The 18,755-nt window shown below is 43.4% G+C and overlaps 1 protein-coding gene across 11 annotated transcripts in view; it reads left to right on the top strand.

The window, feature by feature from the left end:
* TSC1 (TSC complex subunit 1) overlaps positions 1 to 18,755 on the top strand; it is a 53,993-nt gene that overhangs the window by 23,130 nt on the left and 12,108 nt on the right. For 4 of the 11 annotated variants that reach the window (XM_055117533.1, XM_008975994.4, XM_008975993.5 and 1 more), the window contains exons 7-17: positions 312 to 466; positions 849 to 922; positions 9,777 to 9,952; positions 10,655 to 10,770; positions 11,110 to 11,221; positions 11,531 to 11,652; positions 14,851 to 14,920; positions 15,386 to 15,490; positions 16,083 to 16,641; positions 17,772 to 17,815; positions 18,409 to 18,575. In XM_055117533.1, coding sequence (XP_054973508.1) covers positions 312 to 466; positions 849 to 922; positions 9,777 to 9,952; positions 10,655 to 10,770; positions 11,110 to 11,221; positions 11,531 to 11,652; positions 14,851 to 14,920; positions 15,386 to 15,490; positions 16,083 to 16,641; positions 17,772 to 17,815; positions 18,409 to 18,575 — 1,700 coding nt within the window. The remainder of the gene's footprint in view (positions 1 to 311; positions 467 to 848; positions 923 to 9,776; positions 9,953 to 10,654; positions 10,771 to 11,109; positions 11,222 to 11,530; positions 11,653 to 14,850; positions 14,921 to 15,385; positions 15,491 to 16,082; positions 16,642 to 17,771; positions 17,816 to 18,408; positions 18,576 to 18,755) is intronic. The other 7 variants (XM_055117535.1, XM_055117538.1, XM_003822410.6 and 4 more) reach the window with 2 other exon arrangements.

Consider the following 18,755-nt stretch of genomic DNA (forward strand, 5'->3'; position numbering starts at 1 on the left):
ATGTTTGGGATCTTTTTTGGGCAGTGCCTGAAGAGGAGGGCAGAAGTTAGATCAGGAAGAGCCTTCATGGATCACACTAGTAGACTGGAATTTATCCAAAACTTATAGGGAGCCATTGATGGATTTGAAATAAGGGTGTCTGGTGTGTTCGGATTTGTTTGCATTTTAGAAAACCACTCTTCCTGTCTTTGGAGTGAGGTGGGAATATACATAGATAAAAAGTCCTGCTGGCAGCCACTTGTTTATAGCTGTTTTGCACTCCTCAATCTGTGTCCAACTAAGAGGCTCTTCTCAACGGGTTCCTTTTCTAGGCCACGTGGCGGAAGTCTATCTCGTCCATCTCCATGCCAGTGTGTACGCACTCTTTCATCGCCTTTATGGAATGTACCCTTGCAACTTCGTCTCCTTTTTGCGTTCTCATTACAGTATGAAAGAAAACCTGGAGACTTTTGAAGAAGTGGTCAAGGTAAATTGAAACTGCTTGTTTGTTTGCTACTTAGCATACTGTTTAGATAGGCTGCATTTATACCTTTTGTATTTAACGGCAGACAGGGAAATTTTGAAAAGAAATTCAGTTTTCTTCCTCGCCACTCCAATCCCTAGGCAGCCACTAATCTGTTTTCTGTCTTAATAGATTTGCCTATTCTGGACATTTTGTATAAATGGGATCATATAATATGTGGTCTTTTGTGACTGGCTTCTTTCACTCAGTATAATGTTCTCAAGGTTCCATCTGTGTTGTAACATGTATCAGTACTTCATTCCTTTTAATTGTCAACTAATATTCCATCATTTGGATGTTCCACAAACATTCAGCCCTTTATAATTTGTCAACCCAACTCTTCTAGCCAATGATGGAGCATGTGCGAATTCATCCGGAATTAGTGACTGGATCCAAGGACCATGAACTGGACCCTCGAAGGTATAGAAACTAGTGTCAAAATTTTAAAGAATCTTTCGAGAGATTGAAAATGTGATCTAGGAGGTAATCCCTGTTGAGGTATATTTGGGAATATAGATGTTCTACTTACAGAATCAGTCCACTTGGAAGCACTCATACGGCTAAAATTTGTGTGAGTTTAAAACATACTCTTCACAGGCGGAGGACTAATAACATTTAGCAGAGTGGAGAAAGTTGCAGCACAAGTGTCTGTCCCCCAGAAAGGCTTACACCTCAGTAGTGCCAGTGATGGGGCGATGCAGGAGGTGAAGCATATGGCTAAAAACAAGGGGACTGCAGAAAAACAATTTAGCATATATGTAAATCTGGCTTTGCAGAATGGAGAAAGGACTTCAGGGAGTCCTGTATTAAGTATTTGGAGTCCCCGAGGTCCTTTCTCCATTCTGCAAAGCCAGTTGACTATACCATCCTCCCCAGGGCCCTACACAGGCCCCCAGGTATGTTCTCTGGAAAAACCGAACCTTCGAGTCCCTTGATTGAAGGATTCCAGGCACAGTGGAGAGTGGAACTGAGGGTAAGACTGAGCGAGGGAGATAAAGGAAATTTACAGACTGAGCTGTGGGAGGCCCAGCTCCTTCCCTCTGCTTGTCTCTGCCTGGTAGCCAGGCTTATTATGCTCCCCAGTTAGGGGAGCTGGCCCTTTTTGGGGATACTGACACTTAGGGATCTCCTGCTGAAAAAGCCAGCCCAGTGCCTGATCCCCCAACAGCGAATCTCACCTCACCACAGACACTGCCTCCACCACACACAGCCTCAGCCAGCGAGGTTACATGTAGAGAAGTGTAGAAAATGTGTGTGTAAAGTTTAATAATAACACAAAAACACATGTAGCTGGCACCTAGCTTAAAAAAAACAGAACATTACTGGCACCTTAGAGGCTCCCCGTGGAGAACCCCTCTTTTCTCCCTACTACCTCAGAGACAGCTACCGTTGTTGCTTTTAATCATTCTCTTGCTTTTCTTTGTAGTTTTACTGTAGGTATTGCTTTGTTTTGAAAAGCTAGTTGACTAGGAGGCAAAGCCTGGTTAAGAGAAGGGCAGTCTTGTCACTAGTAGTTGAAGGTTTCCAGGAGATGAGAGGAGGACCAGCGCATCTGAGTCTTGGTGTGGTTTCACTGTCCCTGAGGTTTCACAGCCCCTTCTGGGAAGTCAGTGCACAAGGTCATGAATGAGTCTGGGAAACACAAGGCTTACCCTCATCAGAGCATCTGGCAAGGCTTCTAGCAAGGGCAAGGCACTGGACATGCGTGAAATATGGCAGGCAGGGAAGCTGCTCTCTGCGCCTGCTTTCAGCTCTCAGGAATAGGTCAGACAGAATCCTTCTGTGGGATAAAATGAATGTCCTCTGCTGATCAGACAGAGGAGGGAGAGTAGGAATTTCATCAGTATGTAGTTAAGACAAGCTACGTACAGACAAGTTATACAGGCCAGGGTCACCTGGCTCTGTCCCTCATTAAAAAGATAGTGCAGGACAGCAGGAACTTTGAGACATGCCTGTCTCTTGGCAGCTGCTGTTCTGATCCGAACTGGTTCTCGTCTGTGCCTAGTACCCAGCTGTCATCCTAGTCTCCTGGGGCTTTCCTTCGCCTCTCTCCTGTGCAGGATCTCCCACTTCCTGTATCTTGTCTTCTTTCTTGGTTTACTCTTGTTTAATAGGACATAGCCTCTAGGAGCTTTTTGAGGAAGGATGCAGTGTTTTGGCTGGTGTAGACTTACAGGTTGAGAGTCGGTAATTTGAAGGCATTCAGTAATTTGAAGGCATTATTCCATTGCCACCCTGCTTCCAATGTTGCTCTTAGAATTTCTGATCATCTGTATTTGCTGTGTTTTCCTCTAGGGGAGCTGGTAGGGAGTTCTCTTTGTTGTCATAATATTCTGAAATTTCCAGTGATGTACGTTGGTATGAATCTATTCTCATTGTTCAAGCTGGAAGCTCTTCAAGTTCTATGATATTTTCTTTAGTTGTTTTGTGCTTGATTTCCTGTTTTCTCTGTCTTTCCTTCTAGAAATCCAGTTCATCCCTGCACCACATAATGACATTTCAGTCAATGATGGGCTCCATAGATGACAGTGGTTCTGCGAGATTATACCACCACATCTTTACTGTACCTTTCCTAGGTTCAGATATGTCTAGATACACAAATACCTACTGTTGTTACAGTTACTGCAGTCTTTAGTACAGTACCATGCTGTGCAGGTTTGTAGCCTAGGAGCCTATAACATCTAGTTTTGTATGAGTACACTCTGATGTTCACACAACAAAGAAATTGCCTAATGATGAATTTCTCAGAACATGTCACTGTCATTAAGTGACACATGACTGTATACTTATACAAGGAGTTTTCTTTTCCCTGCATAATCTGTTTCTTCTAAGCTTCCTTCTTTTCGGTTTTGTGTTATTCTTTTTAAATCTTTGAGGCCTTCTGCCAGGATCTAGTAAACTGTTTATATATGGGGAGACAAAACAGCTTTGTTCACAGTGGTGGGACTTGTTGACTTTGAGCTTTGTTGTATGTTGAACTGAGCATCTGTTGGAAATAGTGGTGTCGGTATTGTTTTCTTCTTGAGCTGGTCATGTTTTTTAGAAAGTAGTCTTCTGATTTTCAGGCTGGTAGGGGTCTGACTGCCTCTGGGGGGAAAGAGGCTGGTGGTGAGGAAGGGTTGGTGGTCTGGGCATTCAGAATGTATATGCTTCACTTAATCCCCTCATTTGGAATGGCACTCATGCCCTCAACTATTTCTGGAATACTTTATCCAGGTACTCCTTGTTTTATTCTCTATAGAGAATAATCCAGGTTTCTGGTGAGAAAAGAGCTGTTGCTTGGGAGTGTAGAGTTGGGGCAGGACCCAGGGGTTGTGACTGCTCCTCCAGTGGTTTTCACTCTGTCTTCAGTATTTTAGCTCCCCTTGTCTACCTGCTGCTCATCTCCTGTTCCAGAAGTACCAGATGCTATAAGTTCCTCATGATTTTAAGGATTCTGTAGTATAATCAGTTGACTCTTCACTTTGAGACAGTGGCAGCTTAGGATTCTGCTTTTGTGGATTTGCAGTGTCAGTTACCACCTGCCTGTCTGTTTTTTAGTTTCAAAAACTTATGGTTCTATTCTCTCTCTCCTGTTCTCCTCCTTGTGGGTTTATATTTAAAAACAAAGAAGTCTTTACTGTAGACAGTGGGATTCCAGGAGGTTGTACAGTTGGGTGCATATGTTCAACCAACTATATTAACTTGGAAGACTCCTCAGTCAGCTTATAGAGAGCCTCACTCACCTTGGCTAGGCAGATTGTTTGGCTTTGGAAGAAGGTTTTAACAGTAAAGACAGACACCAACATTAAGAGGAGAAAAGAGAGCTAGAACAAAACCATAATGATGGAGCAGAAGAAAATATCTACCATAGCCACAGAGATAAGATGTTTGTGCATATGTAAGCATCAGGATGCCACAGAAAAAGACCATTTTGAGACTAAAAGAACTCTTCAAAATTAAAAATGATAGCCAAAATAAACATTTCAGTAAAAGAATTGGGAGATACTTTTCTGAGATATAGGTAAATAGAAAGCAGAACCAAAGGATAGAGCTTGGTAATATGAGCAGAACAGAGATTTAGAATGATCAGTTCAGGAAGTCCCAGCATCCAATTAAAAAAAAATTTTTTTTAAAGAAGAGCCGGGTGCAGTGGCTCACGCCTGTAATCCTAGCACTTTGGGAGGCGGAGGGGGGAGGATCTCTTGAGGTCAGGAGTTCGAGACCAGCCTGGCCAACTTGGTGAAACCTCGTCTCTACTAAAACTGCAAAAAATTAGTCGGGCATGGTGGTGGGTGCCTGTAGTCCCAGCTACTTGGGAGGCTGAGGCAGGAGAATCGTTTGAACCCAGGAGGCAGAGGTTGCAGTGAGCCGAGATCGTGCTACTGCACGCCAGCCTGGGCGACAGAGCGAGAATCCATCTCAGAAAAAGAGAGAGAAGAAAACTTTGGTGGAGGAAGAAATTGTGAAAGAAATAATACAACAACAAAAATATCCTAGGATTGAAGGATATGAGTTTCCAGATGGAAGGGGCTTACCTGGTGCCCAGCTAAATCAATAAAAAAGAATGCCACCAGGTCTCAATATTGTAAAAGTTTATAGTACCAGGGATTAACCTTTCAGAGAAAGAAAAAAATGAAATCACATTAATAAGGATTAGAAATCAGAATGCTGTTAGCTTCTGAAATACCTTCAAAATTGAGAGAAAAAGGTTTTCAACTAGAATTCTATAGCCAGCCAACTTGTCTGTCAAATATGAGACACTTTTAGATATGCATGGACTCAAATTTCCTTCCCATATATCCTTCCTCAGTTAATCACTGGAGCATGTATTCCACCAAAATGAGAGTAAAATCATGAAGGAGGAAGACCGAATCCAGGAGCCTGGGGCCTGATCATGACCATTTTACAGGACCATGTCCAGGGAAAGTGTCAGGATAACAGGCAGTGCTGAGAGCAGCCAGTCCAATCTGAAGCCAGGGAGAGAGTGCTCCAGAAGGGAGCTCTTCTGGAAGATGAGGAATAATCCTGGTGGATTCTTTGCATTTCATTAGTAAAAGTTATATTAGGCATTGTTTCAGAGCTGTTAGAATACATTTAGGAAAAATTAGCAATAGACACACAAAAAAGTGAGGAAGAGAAACAGAACAATTAAAACTTACAAGAAAGGAAATATTATCATAGTATACTCTGTGGCTCAGCCATGAGTAGTACTTAGGTAGTCATAATGTTGAAATCAATTTTGAAAACAACAAAAACAGTTACATATTTATTTTGAGAGCATTGAGGAGGAGGGAAAGGATATATGGAAGAGTCCTCAATCCTCACTTCCCATAATAGTAAGTTAATAGATGGTGTCTATAATTTATAAATCAAGAAATTAAAAGCACAGGGCATATTCTTTAGAACTATAGAGGCAGGATAACAATTCAGCTAACAGAATTGGAAGCAGCTGCCAGAGTGGTTGCAGGGGGGAGGGATGGGAGGAACCTTTAGTACCGTATTGACTTTTTAAACTACCATATTTCATTGGATCTCAGATGCCGTTAGATGTGTGCTGTACTTCTATTTTATATACATCTGAGAAAGAAAAAAATGCCAAGTAAACTAACATGCATTTGATTAGATGATGGTTCCCAGTTTTAGATATTAAAATATGAAAAGTCCTTTTAAGAATCAGGGAAATACTGTAAGTGCATAAATTACTTTGATTAAAATAAAACATTTAAATGTATTCCTCTTTTATTATGATTCTCATTTTCTCCTCTAAAATCAGTCTTCTTGTGTGTACACATGTGTCCTAACGCCTGCTCTCAATCACTTTCTAGTCATGCTGAGAATGCATAAATAGGAGCCTATCCCCATTAACAGGATCCCACAGGCAGTGAGAACCCAGGTAGTGAATGAAGGGGCAGCCCTGAAATAGAAAGGCTCGCTCTTCAGGGAAGCTGCCTTATATTCTCCCCATGCCCTGGACACTTTCTTTTCTGTATTTAATACCGTGTTTTCAGCATCTAAGATATAATGAGCTTCCTACAACAGTTGAGTAGGATCACATGCTTTGTTAAGGTAAACCTATGGAGTACCCTTAGTGTTGCTGTGCTGTTTTCTGTAAACTTGGAAAAAAAATGCAAATCTCTGATGGAGTTACTAACCACCTTAGAAACACGTAGAGCAAAGTTATGTTGTCTAAAGGAAAATAGTTTATGCGTGACTAGGCGTTTAATTTTAAATATTCTGTTCATTATTAGGGCCTTTATAGAATGTTTGGTAAATACTGAAGAGTTGAAAGAATAAATGAACATTGTTCGTAACTTCACTTCTTTTCATTTGAATACTTACTACAGTCAGGTATATTTGCGGGTGTGTCTCTGAATAGCTTTGTGTCTTTTTTTCTTTTAAGATTATATTATAAGCGTTTTATGTCATCTAATGTTTGAAAGCATTATTATTTTTTTGCGGCACGGTCTTGCTATGTTGCCCAAGCTGATCTCGAACTCCTGGGCTCAAGTGATCCTCCTGCTTCAGCCTCCCCGGTGGCTGAGAGTACAGGCACGTGGAAAGCATGATTTTTTTTTTTTCTTCCTGAGACAGGGTCTTGCTCTGTTGCCCAGGCTGGAGTGCAGTGGTACAGCATGGCTCATGGCAGCCTCAACCTCCCAGGGTCAAGCTATCCTCCCACGTCAGCCTCCTGAGTGGCTGGACCATGAGCACATGCCACCATGCCCAGCTATTTTGTTGTTGTTGTTGTTGTTGTAGAGATGGGGTGTGGTCTCACTTTGTTGCCCAGGCTGGTCTTGAACCCCTGGCCTCAAGTGATCCTCCTGCCTTGGCCTCCCATAGTGCTGGGATTACAGGTGTGAGCCACCATGCCCAGCTGAAAGCATGATTTTCTTTTTTCTTTTTTTCAGAGTCTAGCCCTGTTGCTCAGGCTGGAGTGCAGTGGTGCTTTCCTGGCTCTCTGCAACCTCTGCCTTCCAGGTTCAAGTGATTCTCGAGTCTTAGCCACCCAAGTAGCTGGGATTACAGGTGCATGCCACCATGCCTGGCTAATTTTTTTTTTTTTTTTTGTATTTTTTTTTTAAGATGGGGTTTTGCCATGTTGCCCATGCTGGTCTTGAACTTGGCCTCAAGTAATCCGCCTGCCTTGGCCTCCCAAAATGCTGAGATTACAGGTACGAGCCACCACACCCAGCCTTAAGCATGATTTTTTAAATCAACTTTGGTATGGTATAATTTGCTTACAATAAAATTAATCAATTTTGCTAAGTTTTGACAAAAATCCCAATCATAATAAAGAACACTTCCATCATCCCAAAAGTTCCTTTGTGTCTCTTCCCCAACTTCTGGCAACCATCGATCTGCTAAAAGCATGCTTTTTCAGGGGGTGTAATAATAGTTATTCTATAAAATATATCCCTTTGGTTGAACTTTGGGTTATTTCCTTTCTTCTTTCCATTACAAGCTGTGCTGTGCTGAACATTGTTGTATGTCTGTTTCTGTAGGATAAATTCTTAGAAGTGAAACCATGGATCACATAACAGGAATCTTTAGACAGTTTTAAAAATATTCTTGGCCGGGTACAGTGGCTCACGCCTGTAATCCCAGCACTTTGGGAGGCTAAGGCAGGTGGATCACCTGAGGTCAGGAGTTCAAGACCAGCCTGGCAAACATGGTGAAACCCCATCTCTACTAAAAATACAACAAATTGGCTGGGGATGGTGGCGGGCACCTGGAATCCCAGCTACTCGGGAGACTGAGGCAGGAGAATTGCTTGAATCCAGAAGGTGGAGGTTGCAGTGAGTCGAGATTGCGCCACTGAACTCCAGCCTGGGTGACAGAGTGAGACTCTGTTTCAAAAAAAAACCTCATGGGAGGCTGGCACAGTGGCTCACTTCTTTTTTTTTTTTTTTTTTTTTTTTTTTTTGAGACGGAGTCTCGCTCTATCGCCCAGGCTGGAGTGCAGTGGCGTAATCTCGGCTCACTGCAAATTCCGCCTCCCGGGTTCACGCCATTCTCCTGCCTCAGCCTCCTGAGTAGCTGGGACTACAGGCGCCCGCCACCGCGCCCAGCTAATTTTTTGTATTTTTAGTAGAAACGGGGGTTCACCATGTTAGCCAGGATGGTCTCAATCTCCCGACCTTGTGATCCGCCCGCCCCAGCCTCCCAAAGTGCTGGGATTACAGGCTCACTTCTGTATGTACGTCAAGACATACAACAGTGTTCAGCACAGCACAGCTTGTAATGGAAAGAAGAAATAACCCAAAGTTCAACCAAAGGGTTATATTCTATAGAATAACTATTATTATACCCCCTGAAAAAGCATGCTTTTAGCAGATCGATGGTTGCAAGAAGTGGGGGAAGAGACTCACCACAAAGGGCACAAAGGAACTTTTGGGGTGATGGAAATGTTCTTTATTATGATCGGGACTTTTGTCAAAACTTAGCAAGATTGATTAATTTTATTGTAAGCAAATTATGCCATACTAACACGTTGATTTAAAAAATCATGCCTTCAGCTGGGCATGGTCATGGCTTATACCTGTAATCCCAGCACTTTGGGAGGCCAAGGTGGGAGGATCATTTGAGGCCAGTAGTTCGAGACCAGCATGAGCAACAAAGTGAGACCCCATTTCTGTAAGAATATTAGCCAGGCACGGTGGCACGTGCCTGTAGTCCCAGCTACTTGGGAGGCTGTGGCAGGAGGATCCCTGAGCCTAGGAGTTGGAGGTAGCAGTGAGCCACGATCATGCCACTGTCCTCCAGCCTGGGTGATAGAGTGAGACCCCATCTCAAGAAAAAAAAAAGAAAGAAAAAAATTCTCATGGACTTTCTTTAGTTTGTCTTTTTATACTCTGTTTCTGGTCTAGGGGTGGATTTGACACCTGAGGCCTTGATAGGAGGCCTTAAGTCAGCCTCAGCTGCTTGGCAGTCTCCAGGTCTCCCTAGTTTTTGATGACCTTTGTTCCAAAGGACATTTTTCCCTGCCTGCTGCTCTGCTGCATAGCTTATGGTTCATTTTTCCATTTTGAGGCTACACCTAGTCTTCTGTTGAGGAAATATTTGTTTCAGATTAGCTTGTAAACTTGATATAACCATTTTAAACAGGGAAGGTATAGGATTGTAAAATGAATGGCTATTTCTTTATGTACTAGAATTGTTTCAGACTTGGGCTGGCATGGTCCTGCTTGTTCTTTGCTATCAGAGTTCCGTGGCTGGCACTGAGTTGACACTCTGAAGTATTTAATTCAGTTGATTACAGTTTGCATTTCTTGACTTTCATTGCATTTTACAGGTGGAAGAGATTAGAAACTCATGATGTTGTGATCGAGTGTGCCAAAATCTCTCTGGATCCCACAGAAGCCTCATATGAAGATGGCTATTCTGTGTCTCACCAAATCTCAGCCCGCTTTCCTCATCGTTCAGCCGATGTCACCACCAGCCCTTATGCTGACACACAGAATAGCTATGGTAAAAAGTGTCTTTGGTACTTATCTGTTTTGCAACTTTGTCTCTGGAAAACATTATTTGTCTTTGTTGATTTTCTTTTCTGGAGTAAGACTTAGTTCAGTTCCTAGGGATTTTTCCCAAAATATCTTAAATTTGCATGTCCCTCCATTTTCTTCTAATTAATTTCTCCTTCAAGTTTAATTTAGATGTCCTTGGTCTGCCACCTGATTGTATGCCAACAGAGTTGGTGACGTGTCTCCAACACTTAAGAAAGAAAATGGGTTTAAGTATTTGACTTCCAGACTCTACCCCTCATAAGGGAATCTTTCTGATTTTCAGACATTTAGGGTGAGGCTCTTGTGTCTGTAGCACTGACACAGTTTGAATGAGTCGGAACAATTTAGAATTGGATTCATATAAAAATCTAGGCTTTATTTGTGGGTTGCAGCCACTGAAGTTGTCATCTGTATTGTGCTTTTTTAAGTTATCTTGAGGCTTAATGAGTCATCAAACCTTATTGAACTTTATTTCAAAGGAGCATTTAGAGAAACTCTGAAGTGTTACTTTGTCCCCAAGGATGTCAGTTAAGTCCCTCAGATTTTTTAGTACAGAGAATTGAATATTATCAAATGGTCTAGAGGACCATCTTTTTTTTTTTTTTTTTTTAACCAGAATAACCTAAAACCACACACTAACCCCCTGTGTTCTTCTCTTCCATTTTAGGGTGTGCTACTTCTACCCCTTACTCCACGTCTCGGCTGACGTTGTTAAATACGCCAGGGCAGCTACCTCAGACTCTGAGTTCCCCATCGACACGGCTGATAACTGAACCACCACAAGTATGGTGTCAACTAGTGTGCCTGCTCTCTCCTCTGCTTTCTGGTGAAGCTGACCCTTTGGGTCAGATTTAGTATGTGGTTGGGAAAATTTCACACTGCTCATTTCAGGAGTCACTTTTAAGGATCCATGATTTTAGCAAAGAAAGTTACTGTTGCCTCTTAGGTTCATCTTGAAGTCTTGATTTACAAAATGCAACTTGTTTCTTGATACGCTTTTAATAAGATGCCTTTTTCTAGATGAAAAAGCTAAATTTAAGCTGAACACTGGCCATGGATATAAACCTCGTGGATGACTTAGCATTCCTTTGCCACTGCTGATGTACTTTATTAACTTCCCAGGCTACTCTTTGGAGCCCATCTATGGTTTGTGGTATGACCACTCCTCCAACTTCTCCTGGAAATGTCCCACCTGATCTGTCACACCCTTACAGTAAAGTCTTTGGTACAACTGGTATGTATGTCTTAGGTTGGATTTGATTGGTTGGTTTTGGCCTGCCTTTAATGGCAGGAGGAGCTCTCTTTTAGATCTAAGGGACCACTTGCTGTTGTAAACTTGTTTTTGACACTTATTGCAAATCTCTGGGGCTTTCAGAATGTGTAAAGTGAGCCTAAAAACAAAAAAGAGAGAGACTGATCTAGATCCCCAGAAAGTTAACTCTAGCAGCTTTATTTATAGTAATAGTTATAGGCTGAAAAAAAATCGGCAGTTTTTCTAATAGTTGGGCTTAGTGTTCATATATGTTCTGCCCTTGTCTCTAAGCAGGTGGAAAAGGAACTCCTCTGGGAACCCCAGCAACCTCTCCTCCTCCAGCCCCACTCTGTCATTCGGATGACTACGTGCACATTTCACTCCCCCAGGCCACAGTCACACCCCCCAGGAAGGTGCGATCCAGCTCGTCTGCTATCCCTCTGCCCAGGCACAGTGACTCACTTGCAAGCCTCACTTTGAGAAGCCTAATTATGCCAGATAGAATTCTGACCTAAAATGCAATGGGTTTGAATCAGAATAATTGAAAATGGACTAACAAGCTGCTCTCAAGGTGTGATCTGCCGACCCCTGGGTGGTTCCAAAACTCTGCTTTGGCAGAACTCTTGTGGGGAACCCAGCAGGTCAAACCTACTCTCTTGATTTTTTTTTTTTTTTTTTTGAGACAGGGTCTTGCTCTGTCGCCCAGGGTGGAGTGCAGTGGCACGATCATGGCTCACTGCAGCCTTGACCTCCCAGACTCATGCAATCCTCCTGCATCAGCCTCGCTAGTAGCTGGGACTACAGGCATGTGCCATGATGCCTGGCTAAGTTTTTTTTTTTTTTTTGGTGGATATGAGGTCTCACTATGTTGCCCAGGCTAGTCTTAAACTCCTGGACTCAAACGATCCTCCTACCTGGGCCTCCCAAAATCCTGGGATTACAGGTTTGAGCCACCACACCTGACCAAACCCACCTTCATAGTAACACTAAGCTGTCATTTGCCCTTCCCACTGCGTTGGCATCTGCACTGATGGCACAAATACGACGGGGGGTGAAATGGTGGCAACTTAGCCTGAATCAAGGCAGGCATTGAAGTGTCCTATCCCAGGAGGCCTTGCATTCTTCCCTGACATCTTCTCTCCATTAAAAACAATAAAAACTAAAAAATTTTAAAAGTTGAGTGTTCTATATTAAGCAGTAACCATTATTAATTTTATTAAATCTTAGCCCTTGAGAACATGTATGTGTAATATTCTTCGTGGCAAAATAGAAAATATGCATAAGGCACATGTACTGCATACCAGGGTATGATGGTGACCTCTGGCCCTCATGCAGTTATTTGAATTGAGAGGTGACCTAGCTGCCTTTTTTCATGGAATGCCAGTTTTTGAAAGAACTGCTGTCTTACAAACTGGTTATTCAGACTTGGGTGTTTGGCAGGCAGCTTCTCAAATGATGAGCTGAGTCTGTCACTTCAAGATAAACAACTGACAGTATTTGTTGCCAACAATAAAAGTCAACTCTCAGTTGGAAATTAGGATATTAAAAAACGTGTATATACTACCATGAACTTGATAGCTGCCCCAGGACTTTTACGATGAGACTGAAAAGTCTGTGGAAGCTTAGTTAGTAATTTGAGTTTTTGATATTGTATAATGAAGTGTTTCAACATTTGGAATATTTGAATAGCTTGAGGAGCCAATATTTTCAGAGTGTCCAATGTATGGTACGTTGCAGAATCATGCATAGGTAAAAAGTACATTCAAAGTACAAAGCAGGCTGGGCGCAGTGGCTTACACCTGTAACCCAGCACTTTGGGAGGCTGAAGCAGGTGGATCACTTGAGGTCAGCAGTTCAAGACCAGCCTGGCCTACATGTTGAAACACCATCTCTACTAAATACAGACATTAGCCAGGTATGGTGGCAGGCACCTGTAATCCCAGCTACTTGGGAGGCTGAGGCGGGAGAATCACTTGAACCCAGGAGGCGGAGGTTGCAGTAAGTCGAGATCACACCACTGCATTCCAGCCCCAGCCTGGGCAACAGGGCAAGACTGTCACAAAAAAAAAAAAAAAAAGTGCAAGGTAGACTAGTGGGTTTTAACACAGGAAAAGCTCATTGATGTGGTTTCAAATTTCACTTTGTAACTTTAAGAAACTAACACTTATCAAATTTTGGTGTAATAACAAAGATGATTATTTGAAAAGTCTGTCAACATACGTTTACTTTTTGCGGCTGGGCGTGGTGGCTTGCTTCTGTATCCAGCACTCTGGGAGTCCAAGGGAGGTAGATTGCTTGAGCCCAGGCGTTCAAGACCAGCCTGGGCAACATGCAAAACCCCATCTCAACTAAAAAAAAAAAAAAGCCAGGTGTGGTGATGTGCATCTGTAGTCCCAGCTAATCGGGGAGCTGATGGAGAATGGCTTGAGCCCAGGAGGCAGAGATTGCTGTGAGCCATGATCACGCCACTGCATTCCAGCCTAGGTGACAGAGCCAGACCCTGTCTCAAAAAGAAAAACAACAACACCTATGTTTACTTTTGCAATTACATATCTGTGGGGCCCCAGATTTTCTTTATACACTTCAGTCAAAATAACATATTGCAACAGATTGAATGTAGAGGTAGATATGAGAATCCAGCTGTCTTTCACGAAGCCATATATTAAAGAGATGGCAAAAATGTTCCATTCTTCTCACTAAATTTATTTTTATTTCGGGAAATATAGTTTTTTAATAAGAATATGTAATTTACATTAACTTGTAATGGGCTTGCTATTTTTAAGGGAATTAATATTTTTAAAATTTCCTGGTTTTCTAATATAATAATTATGCCTCGTAAACAAAAGCTCTTGGGATTCTCCAACTTTCTCATTATTATTATTATTTTGTGTGTGTGAGACAGGGTCTCACTCTGTCGCCCAGGCTGGAGTGCAGTGGCACAATTGCAGCTCTCTGCAGCCTTGACCTCCCTGGCTCAGGTGGTCCTCCCACCTCAGCCTCCTGGGTAGTTGGGACTACAAGCACCGGTCACCATGCCCGGCTACTTTTTAAATTTTTTGTAGAGATGGGGTTTTGCCATGTTCCCCAGGCTAGTCTCAAACTCCTGAGCTCAAGGGATCCACTGGCCTTGGCCTCCCAAAGTGCTGGGACTACAGGCGTGGGCCACCACGCCCAGTCTGCAGTCATTTTTTAAGACTATAAAGAAAGCTGCTGGGCGTGGTCCCAGCACTTTGGGAGGCCGAGGCAGGCAGATCATCTGAGGTTGGGAGTTCGAGACCAGCCTGACCAATGTGGAGAAACCCCGTCTGTACTAAAAATACAAAAATTAGCCAGGCGTGGTGGTGCATGCCTGTAATCCCAGCTACTCGGGAGGCTGAGGCAGGAGAATCGCTTGAACCCAGGAGGCGGAGGTTGCGGTGAGCCGAGATTGTGCCATTGCACTCCAGCCTGGGCAACAAGAGCGAAACTCCACCTCAAAAAAAAAGAAAAGAAAACATCCAAACAATTTGAGAATCACTGCACTGGGCTGACCTTTAAACTACTTTACAATATGCTCGAGAACATGTACAACATTTTTCGTCTTGTGATATAAATGATACTTATCTTTTCAGGAAGAGAGAATGGATTCTGCAAGACCATGTCTACACAGACAACACCATCTTCTGAATGACAGAGGATCAGGTAAAATTTCTGCGTTACTACAGGCCTTGCTTGCCTCTTCTAATTGGGTTATATGTGTTTAAGAAAAGAAAGTTAAATGGAAACAAGGAAATTCTGGGATATCCAAAATACTGAGGCCTAAACATAATGAAACGAGTAGTGAATTCTAAACACCAACCTAATAATATCAAAAACAGTTTTTAAGCTATTGCAGTGAAGTACCTGTATTCTGACTTGACTATATCTCTTTTCAGAGACATTAAGAACTGAGAATTTTATTTGCTATGGGATTATTTTTGGTACTTTTAGTTATATTATTTTTAATATCTCAGTCTTTTGTAGTATCCCCAGGACAGAGCCATGTCCAGCCTTCTCTGTTCAGCATGAAGAGTTATTACAGACATAGTCTATACAGTGTAAGCAGTTTTACACTTACAGGGATTACACTGTATTTCTTTGACTTCAGTTGTCTTTGTTTCTCTTCAGAAGAGCCACCTGGCAGCAAAGGTTCTGTCACTCTAAGTGATCTTCCAGGGTTTTTAGGTGATCTGGCCTCTGAAGAAGATAGTATTGAAAAAGATAAAGAAGAAGGTAATGTATGTGGGATTGCTATGAGTTGATAAAACCTGACCCTCGCTCTGCTATAAATCTGGGATTTTGTGCCATTGCTCACAGGCTTGCTTGATTTTTCTTCTCTTGAGGTAACAAGATGGGTGGTTTAGTCTGGGACCTATGCCAGGTAAAGTGATGCCACTTTTTTTTTTTTTTTTTTTTGAGACAGGGTCTTGCTCTGTCGCCCTGGCTGGAGTGCAGTGGTACGATCATGGCTCACTGCAGCCTTGACCTCCCAGGCTCAAGCAATCCGCCCACCTCAGCCTCCTGAGTAGCTGGGACCACAGGCATGCACCACGATGCTCAGCTGATTTTTATTGTATTTTTTGTAGAGATGGGATCTCCCTATGTTGTCCAGGCTGGTCTCTAACTCCTGGGCTCAAGTGATCCTCCCTCCTCAGCCTCCCAAAGTTCTGGCATTACAGGCGTGAGCCACTGTGTCCAGCCGGATGCCACTTTTTCTCCTCCCTCTGAGTGACACTGGCATGTGGCAGCATGCCACCCAAACTGCCTAGCCTTTCCCAGGTGGAATACCGACTGCCATTTCTTTTGTTTCCTCTCTTCCTCTCAGCTGCAATATCTAGAGAACTTTCTGAGATCACCACAGCAGAGGCAGAGCCTGTGGTTCCTCGAGGAGGCTTTGACTCTCCCTTTTACCGAGACAGTCTCCCAGGTTCTCAGCGGAAGACCCACTCGGCAGCCTCCAGTTCTCAGGGCGCCAGCGTGAACCCTGAGCCTTTACACTCCTCCCTGGACAAGCTTGGGCCTGACACACCAAAGCAAGCCTTTACTCCCATAGACCTGCCCTGCGGCAGTGCTGATGAAAGCCCTGCGGGAGACAGGGAATGCCAGACTTCTTTGGAGACCAGTATCTTCACTCCCAGTCCTTGTAAAATTCCACCTCCGACGAGAGTGGGCTTTGGAAGCGGGCAGCCTCCCCCGTATGATCATCTTTTTGAGGTGGCATTGCCAAAGACAGCCCATCATTTTGTCATCAGGAAGACTGAGGAGCTGTTAAAGAAAGCAAAAGGAAACACAGAGGAAGATGGTGTGCCCTCTACCTCCCCAATGGAAGTGCTGGACAGACTGATACAGCAGGGAGCAGACGCGCACAGCAAGGAGCTGAACAAGTAAGGGACTGGGGCACTCTCTTCTGTGTTAAATGGTCCATTTTATTGTGAAGTACAGAAAGTGTAAGAGAGGAACGAGAATCATTCTTCACACTCCCACCTTGAGGCAGCTGGTTCTCTGCTGTTTGTCAGATGTCCTTCTAGGCTGTTGCATCTTCATATATGTGACCATGTGTGACCTCTGTGCACCTAAATTGGGATGATTCCTTAGCAGTCCATTTCAAAATGAGTCTTTTTATATAGGCCATTTTATGCCTGTGTTCTATGAGGACACTCAAATGCTTTCATATGTGCCCTCTGCAAGCTGTAGGCTGAAAATGAGGTTATGGTATTTCAAAGAATATAAGAATATTTGTCACAGTGTTTCCCTCTCTAGCTACAGATTATTATTATTATTTTCTATTTTGGTATCATAGTTCATTAGGTGGAGATAAAATCATCAGCATTTTATGCAAGTTCAGATGGCCTGACATCCCCTCCAGACCCCCTGAGGCACCCAAGTTTTCATAGAAAGGACTCTAGCTGAGAAACGGTTTCCCATCCTTTTTTTATTAGCTACTTTACAGGTGCTTGGGGAATATTTTTATTTTTCTTCTTATATACTATGCTATGGTGGAATTTGACAGGGATTATAGTATTTAAGCTCCCTCTTTTTAAACGAGATTTGGTATGATAGGCTCAGGTAAATTACCTACTTTTTCCTTAAATCGGAGTGACATAGCTTTACAACAGAGTGTACTCCCTGTATATTTCAACAGACAGGGTTGAAAACGGCTCTCAGTGTGTTTGACTACTCAGTTTCTCTGGAGAGCTGGCCCCAGAAACGGAGGCCACGGTGTATGCAGTGCAGCTCAGCCTGCAACCCTCTCCGCTCTGGATTTGTTTTTTAAAGAACTGTGTTTGTTAAGCTAACAACACAGGTCCCAGGCAGTGGGGCGAGGGCCGCCTCCCATTGTGTCCAGTGTAGGCTTCTCCTCTAACTCTCTGTGGACCTGGAGTTTGAAACATTCTTATGCCATTGCAGATTTTGACCACAAGGAAGTGATCTAACTTTGCTGCAAATAAAAGTCCAGATACGTTTTTTTCTTGGTAAGATCGGTAACTTTGTTACTCAAAAACTTTCTTCCTAGGTTGCCTTTACCCAGCAAGTCTGTCGACTGGACCCACTTTGGAGGTAAAGTTGTTACTTTAGCTCCAAATCCAGCCCACATGGTTCCTGCTTGCTTGTTGCCCTTTCTGTCCTTGAAGGAGGTGCCCTCTGGGAAACAGATCTCCCCTTGGCTATTGCTCCGGCCAGGCTATCTGCTTGGCTAAAGGATGTCAAGTGTTGCCAAGTCAGCATTTCTTATTTTTGAAAAGTGGCAAGTACTATGCACTTGAGAGTGTAAGTGCAAAATACAGACTTCCTGCCAGGCTTCCCTGGAGGAGACCAGCGTGAAGCGGCTTCCTGGGGGAGAACACACAGCGAAGGAAGTGTCTTGAGAAACAGGGCATCTGAAACGCGTGATCTAGATTTGTGGGGAAAGGAAAGCAGGCTCTCAAAGAGTCATCCCACGTGATATGACCTTTTGCATTCCTTCACGGGGGAGACACATAGTCCATACTTTCCCCCCTGCTGTTGCTGGGAGTCAAGTGGTCATTTGCAAAGAGAGTGGTGATTTGTTTTTAAAGAATTGTGTTTGTTAAGCTAACAACACATGGGAAGGGGGCTTGATTGAACCATCTGTAAAAGGCATTTCTGCCACCCTCCCTCTGCTTTACAATCAGGCTCTCCTCCTTCAGATGAGATCCGCACCCTCCGAGACCAGTTGCTTTTACTGCACAACCAGTTACTCTATGAGCGTTTTAAGAGGCAGCAGCATGCCCTCCGGAACAGGCGGCTCCTCCGCAAGGTGATCAAAGCAGCAGCTCTGGAGGAACATAATGCTGCCATGGTGAGGACTGGGGAGGGGACAGGTGGAGCTTGCTTTTTGTTTTGTTTTGGGTCAGCATGATAGCTTATAAAGCACAGCAGCCGAGGAGGTCAGAGTTCCCAGTCCTTCCCACTCCTTTGGGCAGGTCGCTTGAGATTAAGACATGAATGGTGACACCTCGGAATTCCCTCATAATTCTCA

Source organism: Pan paniscus, chromosome 11 (genome assembly GCF_029289425.2).
Source record: "Pan paniscus chromosome 11, NHGRI_mPanPan1-v2.0_pri, whole genome shotgun sequence".
NCBI lineage: Eukaryota > Metazoa > Chordata > Mammalia > Primates > Hominidae > Pan > Pan paniscus.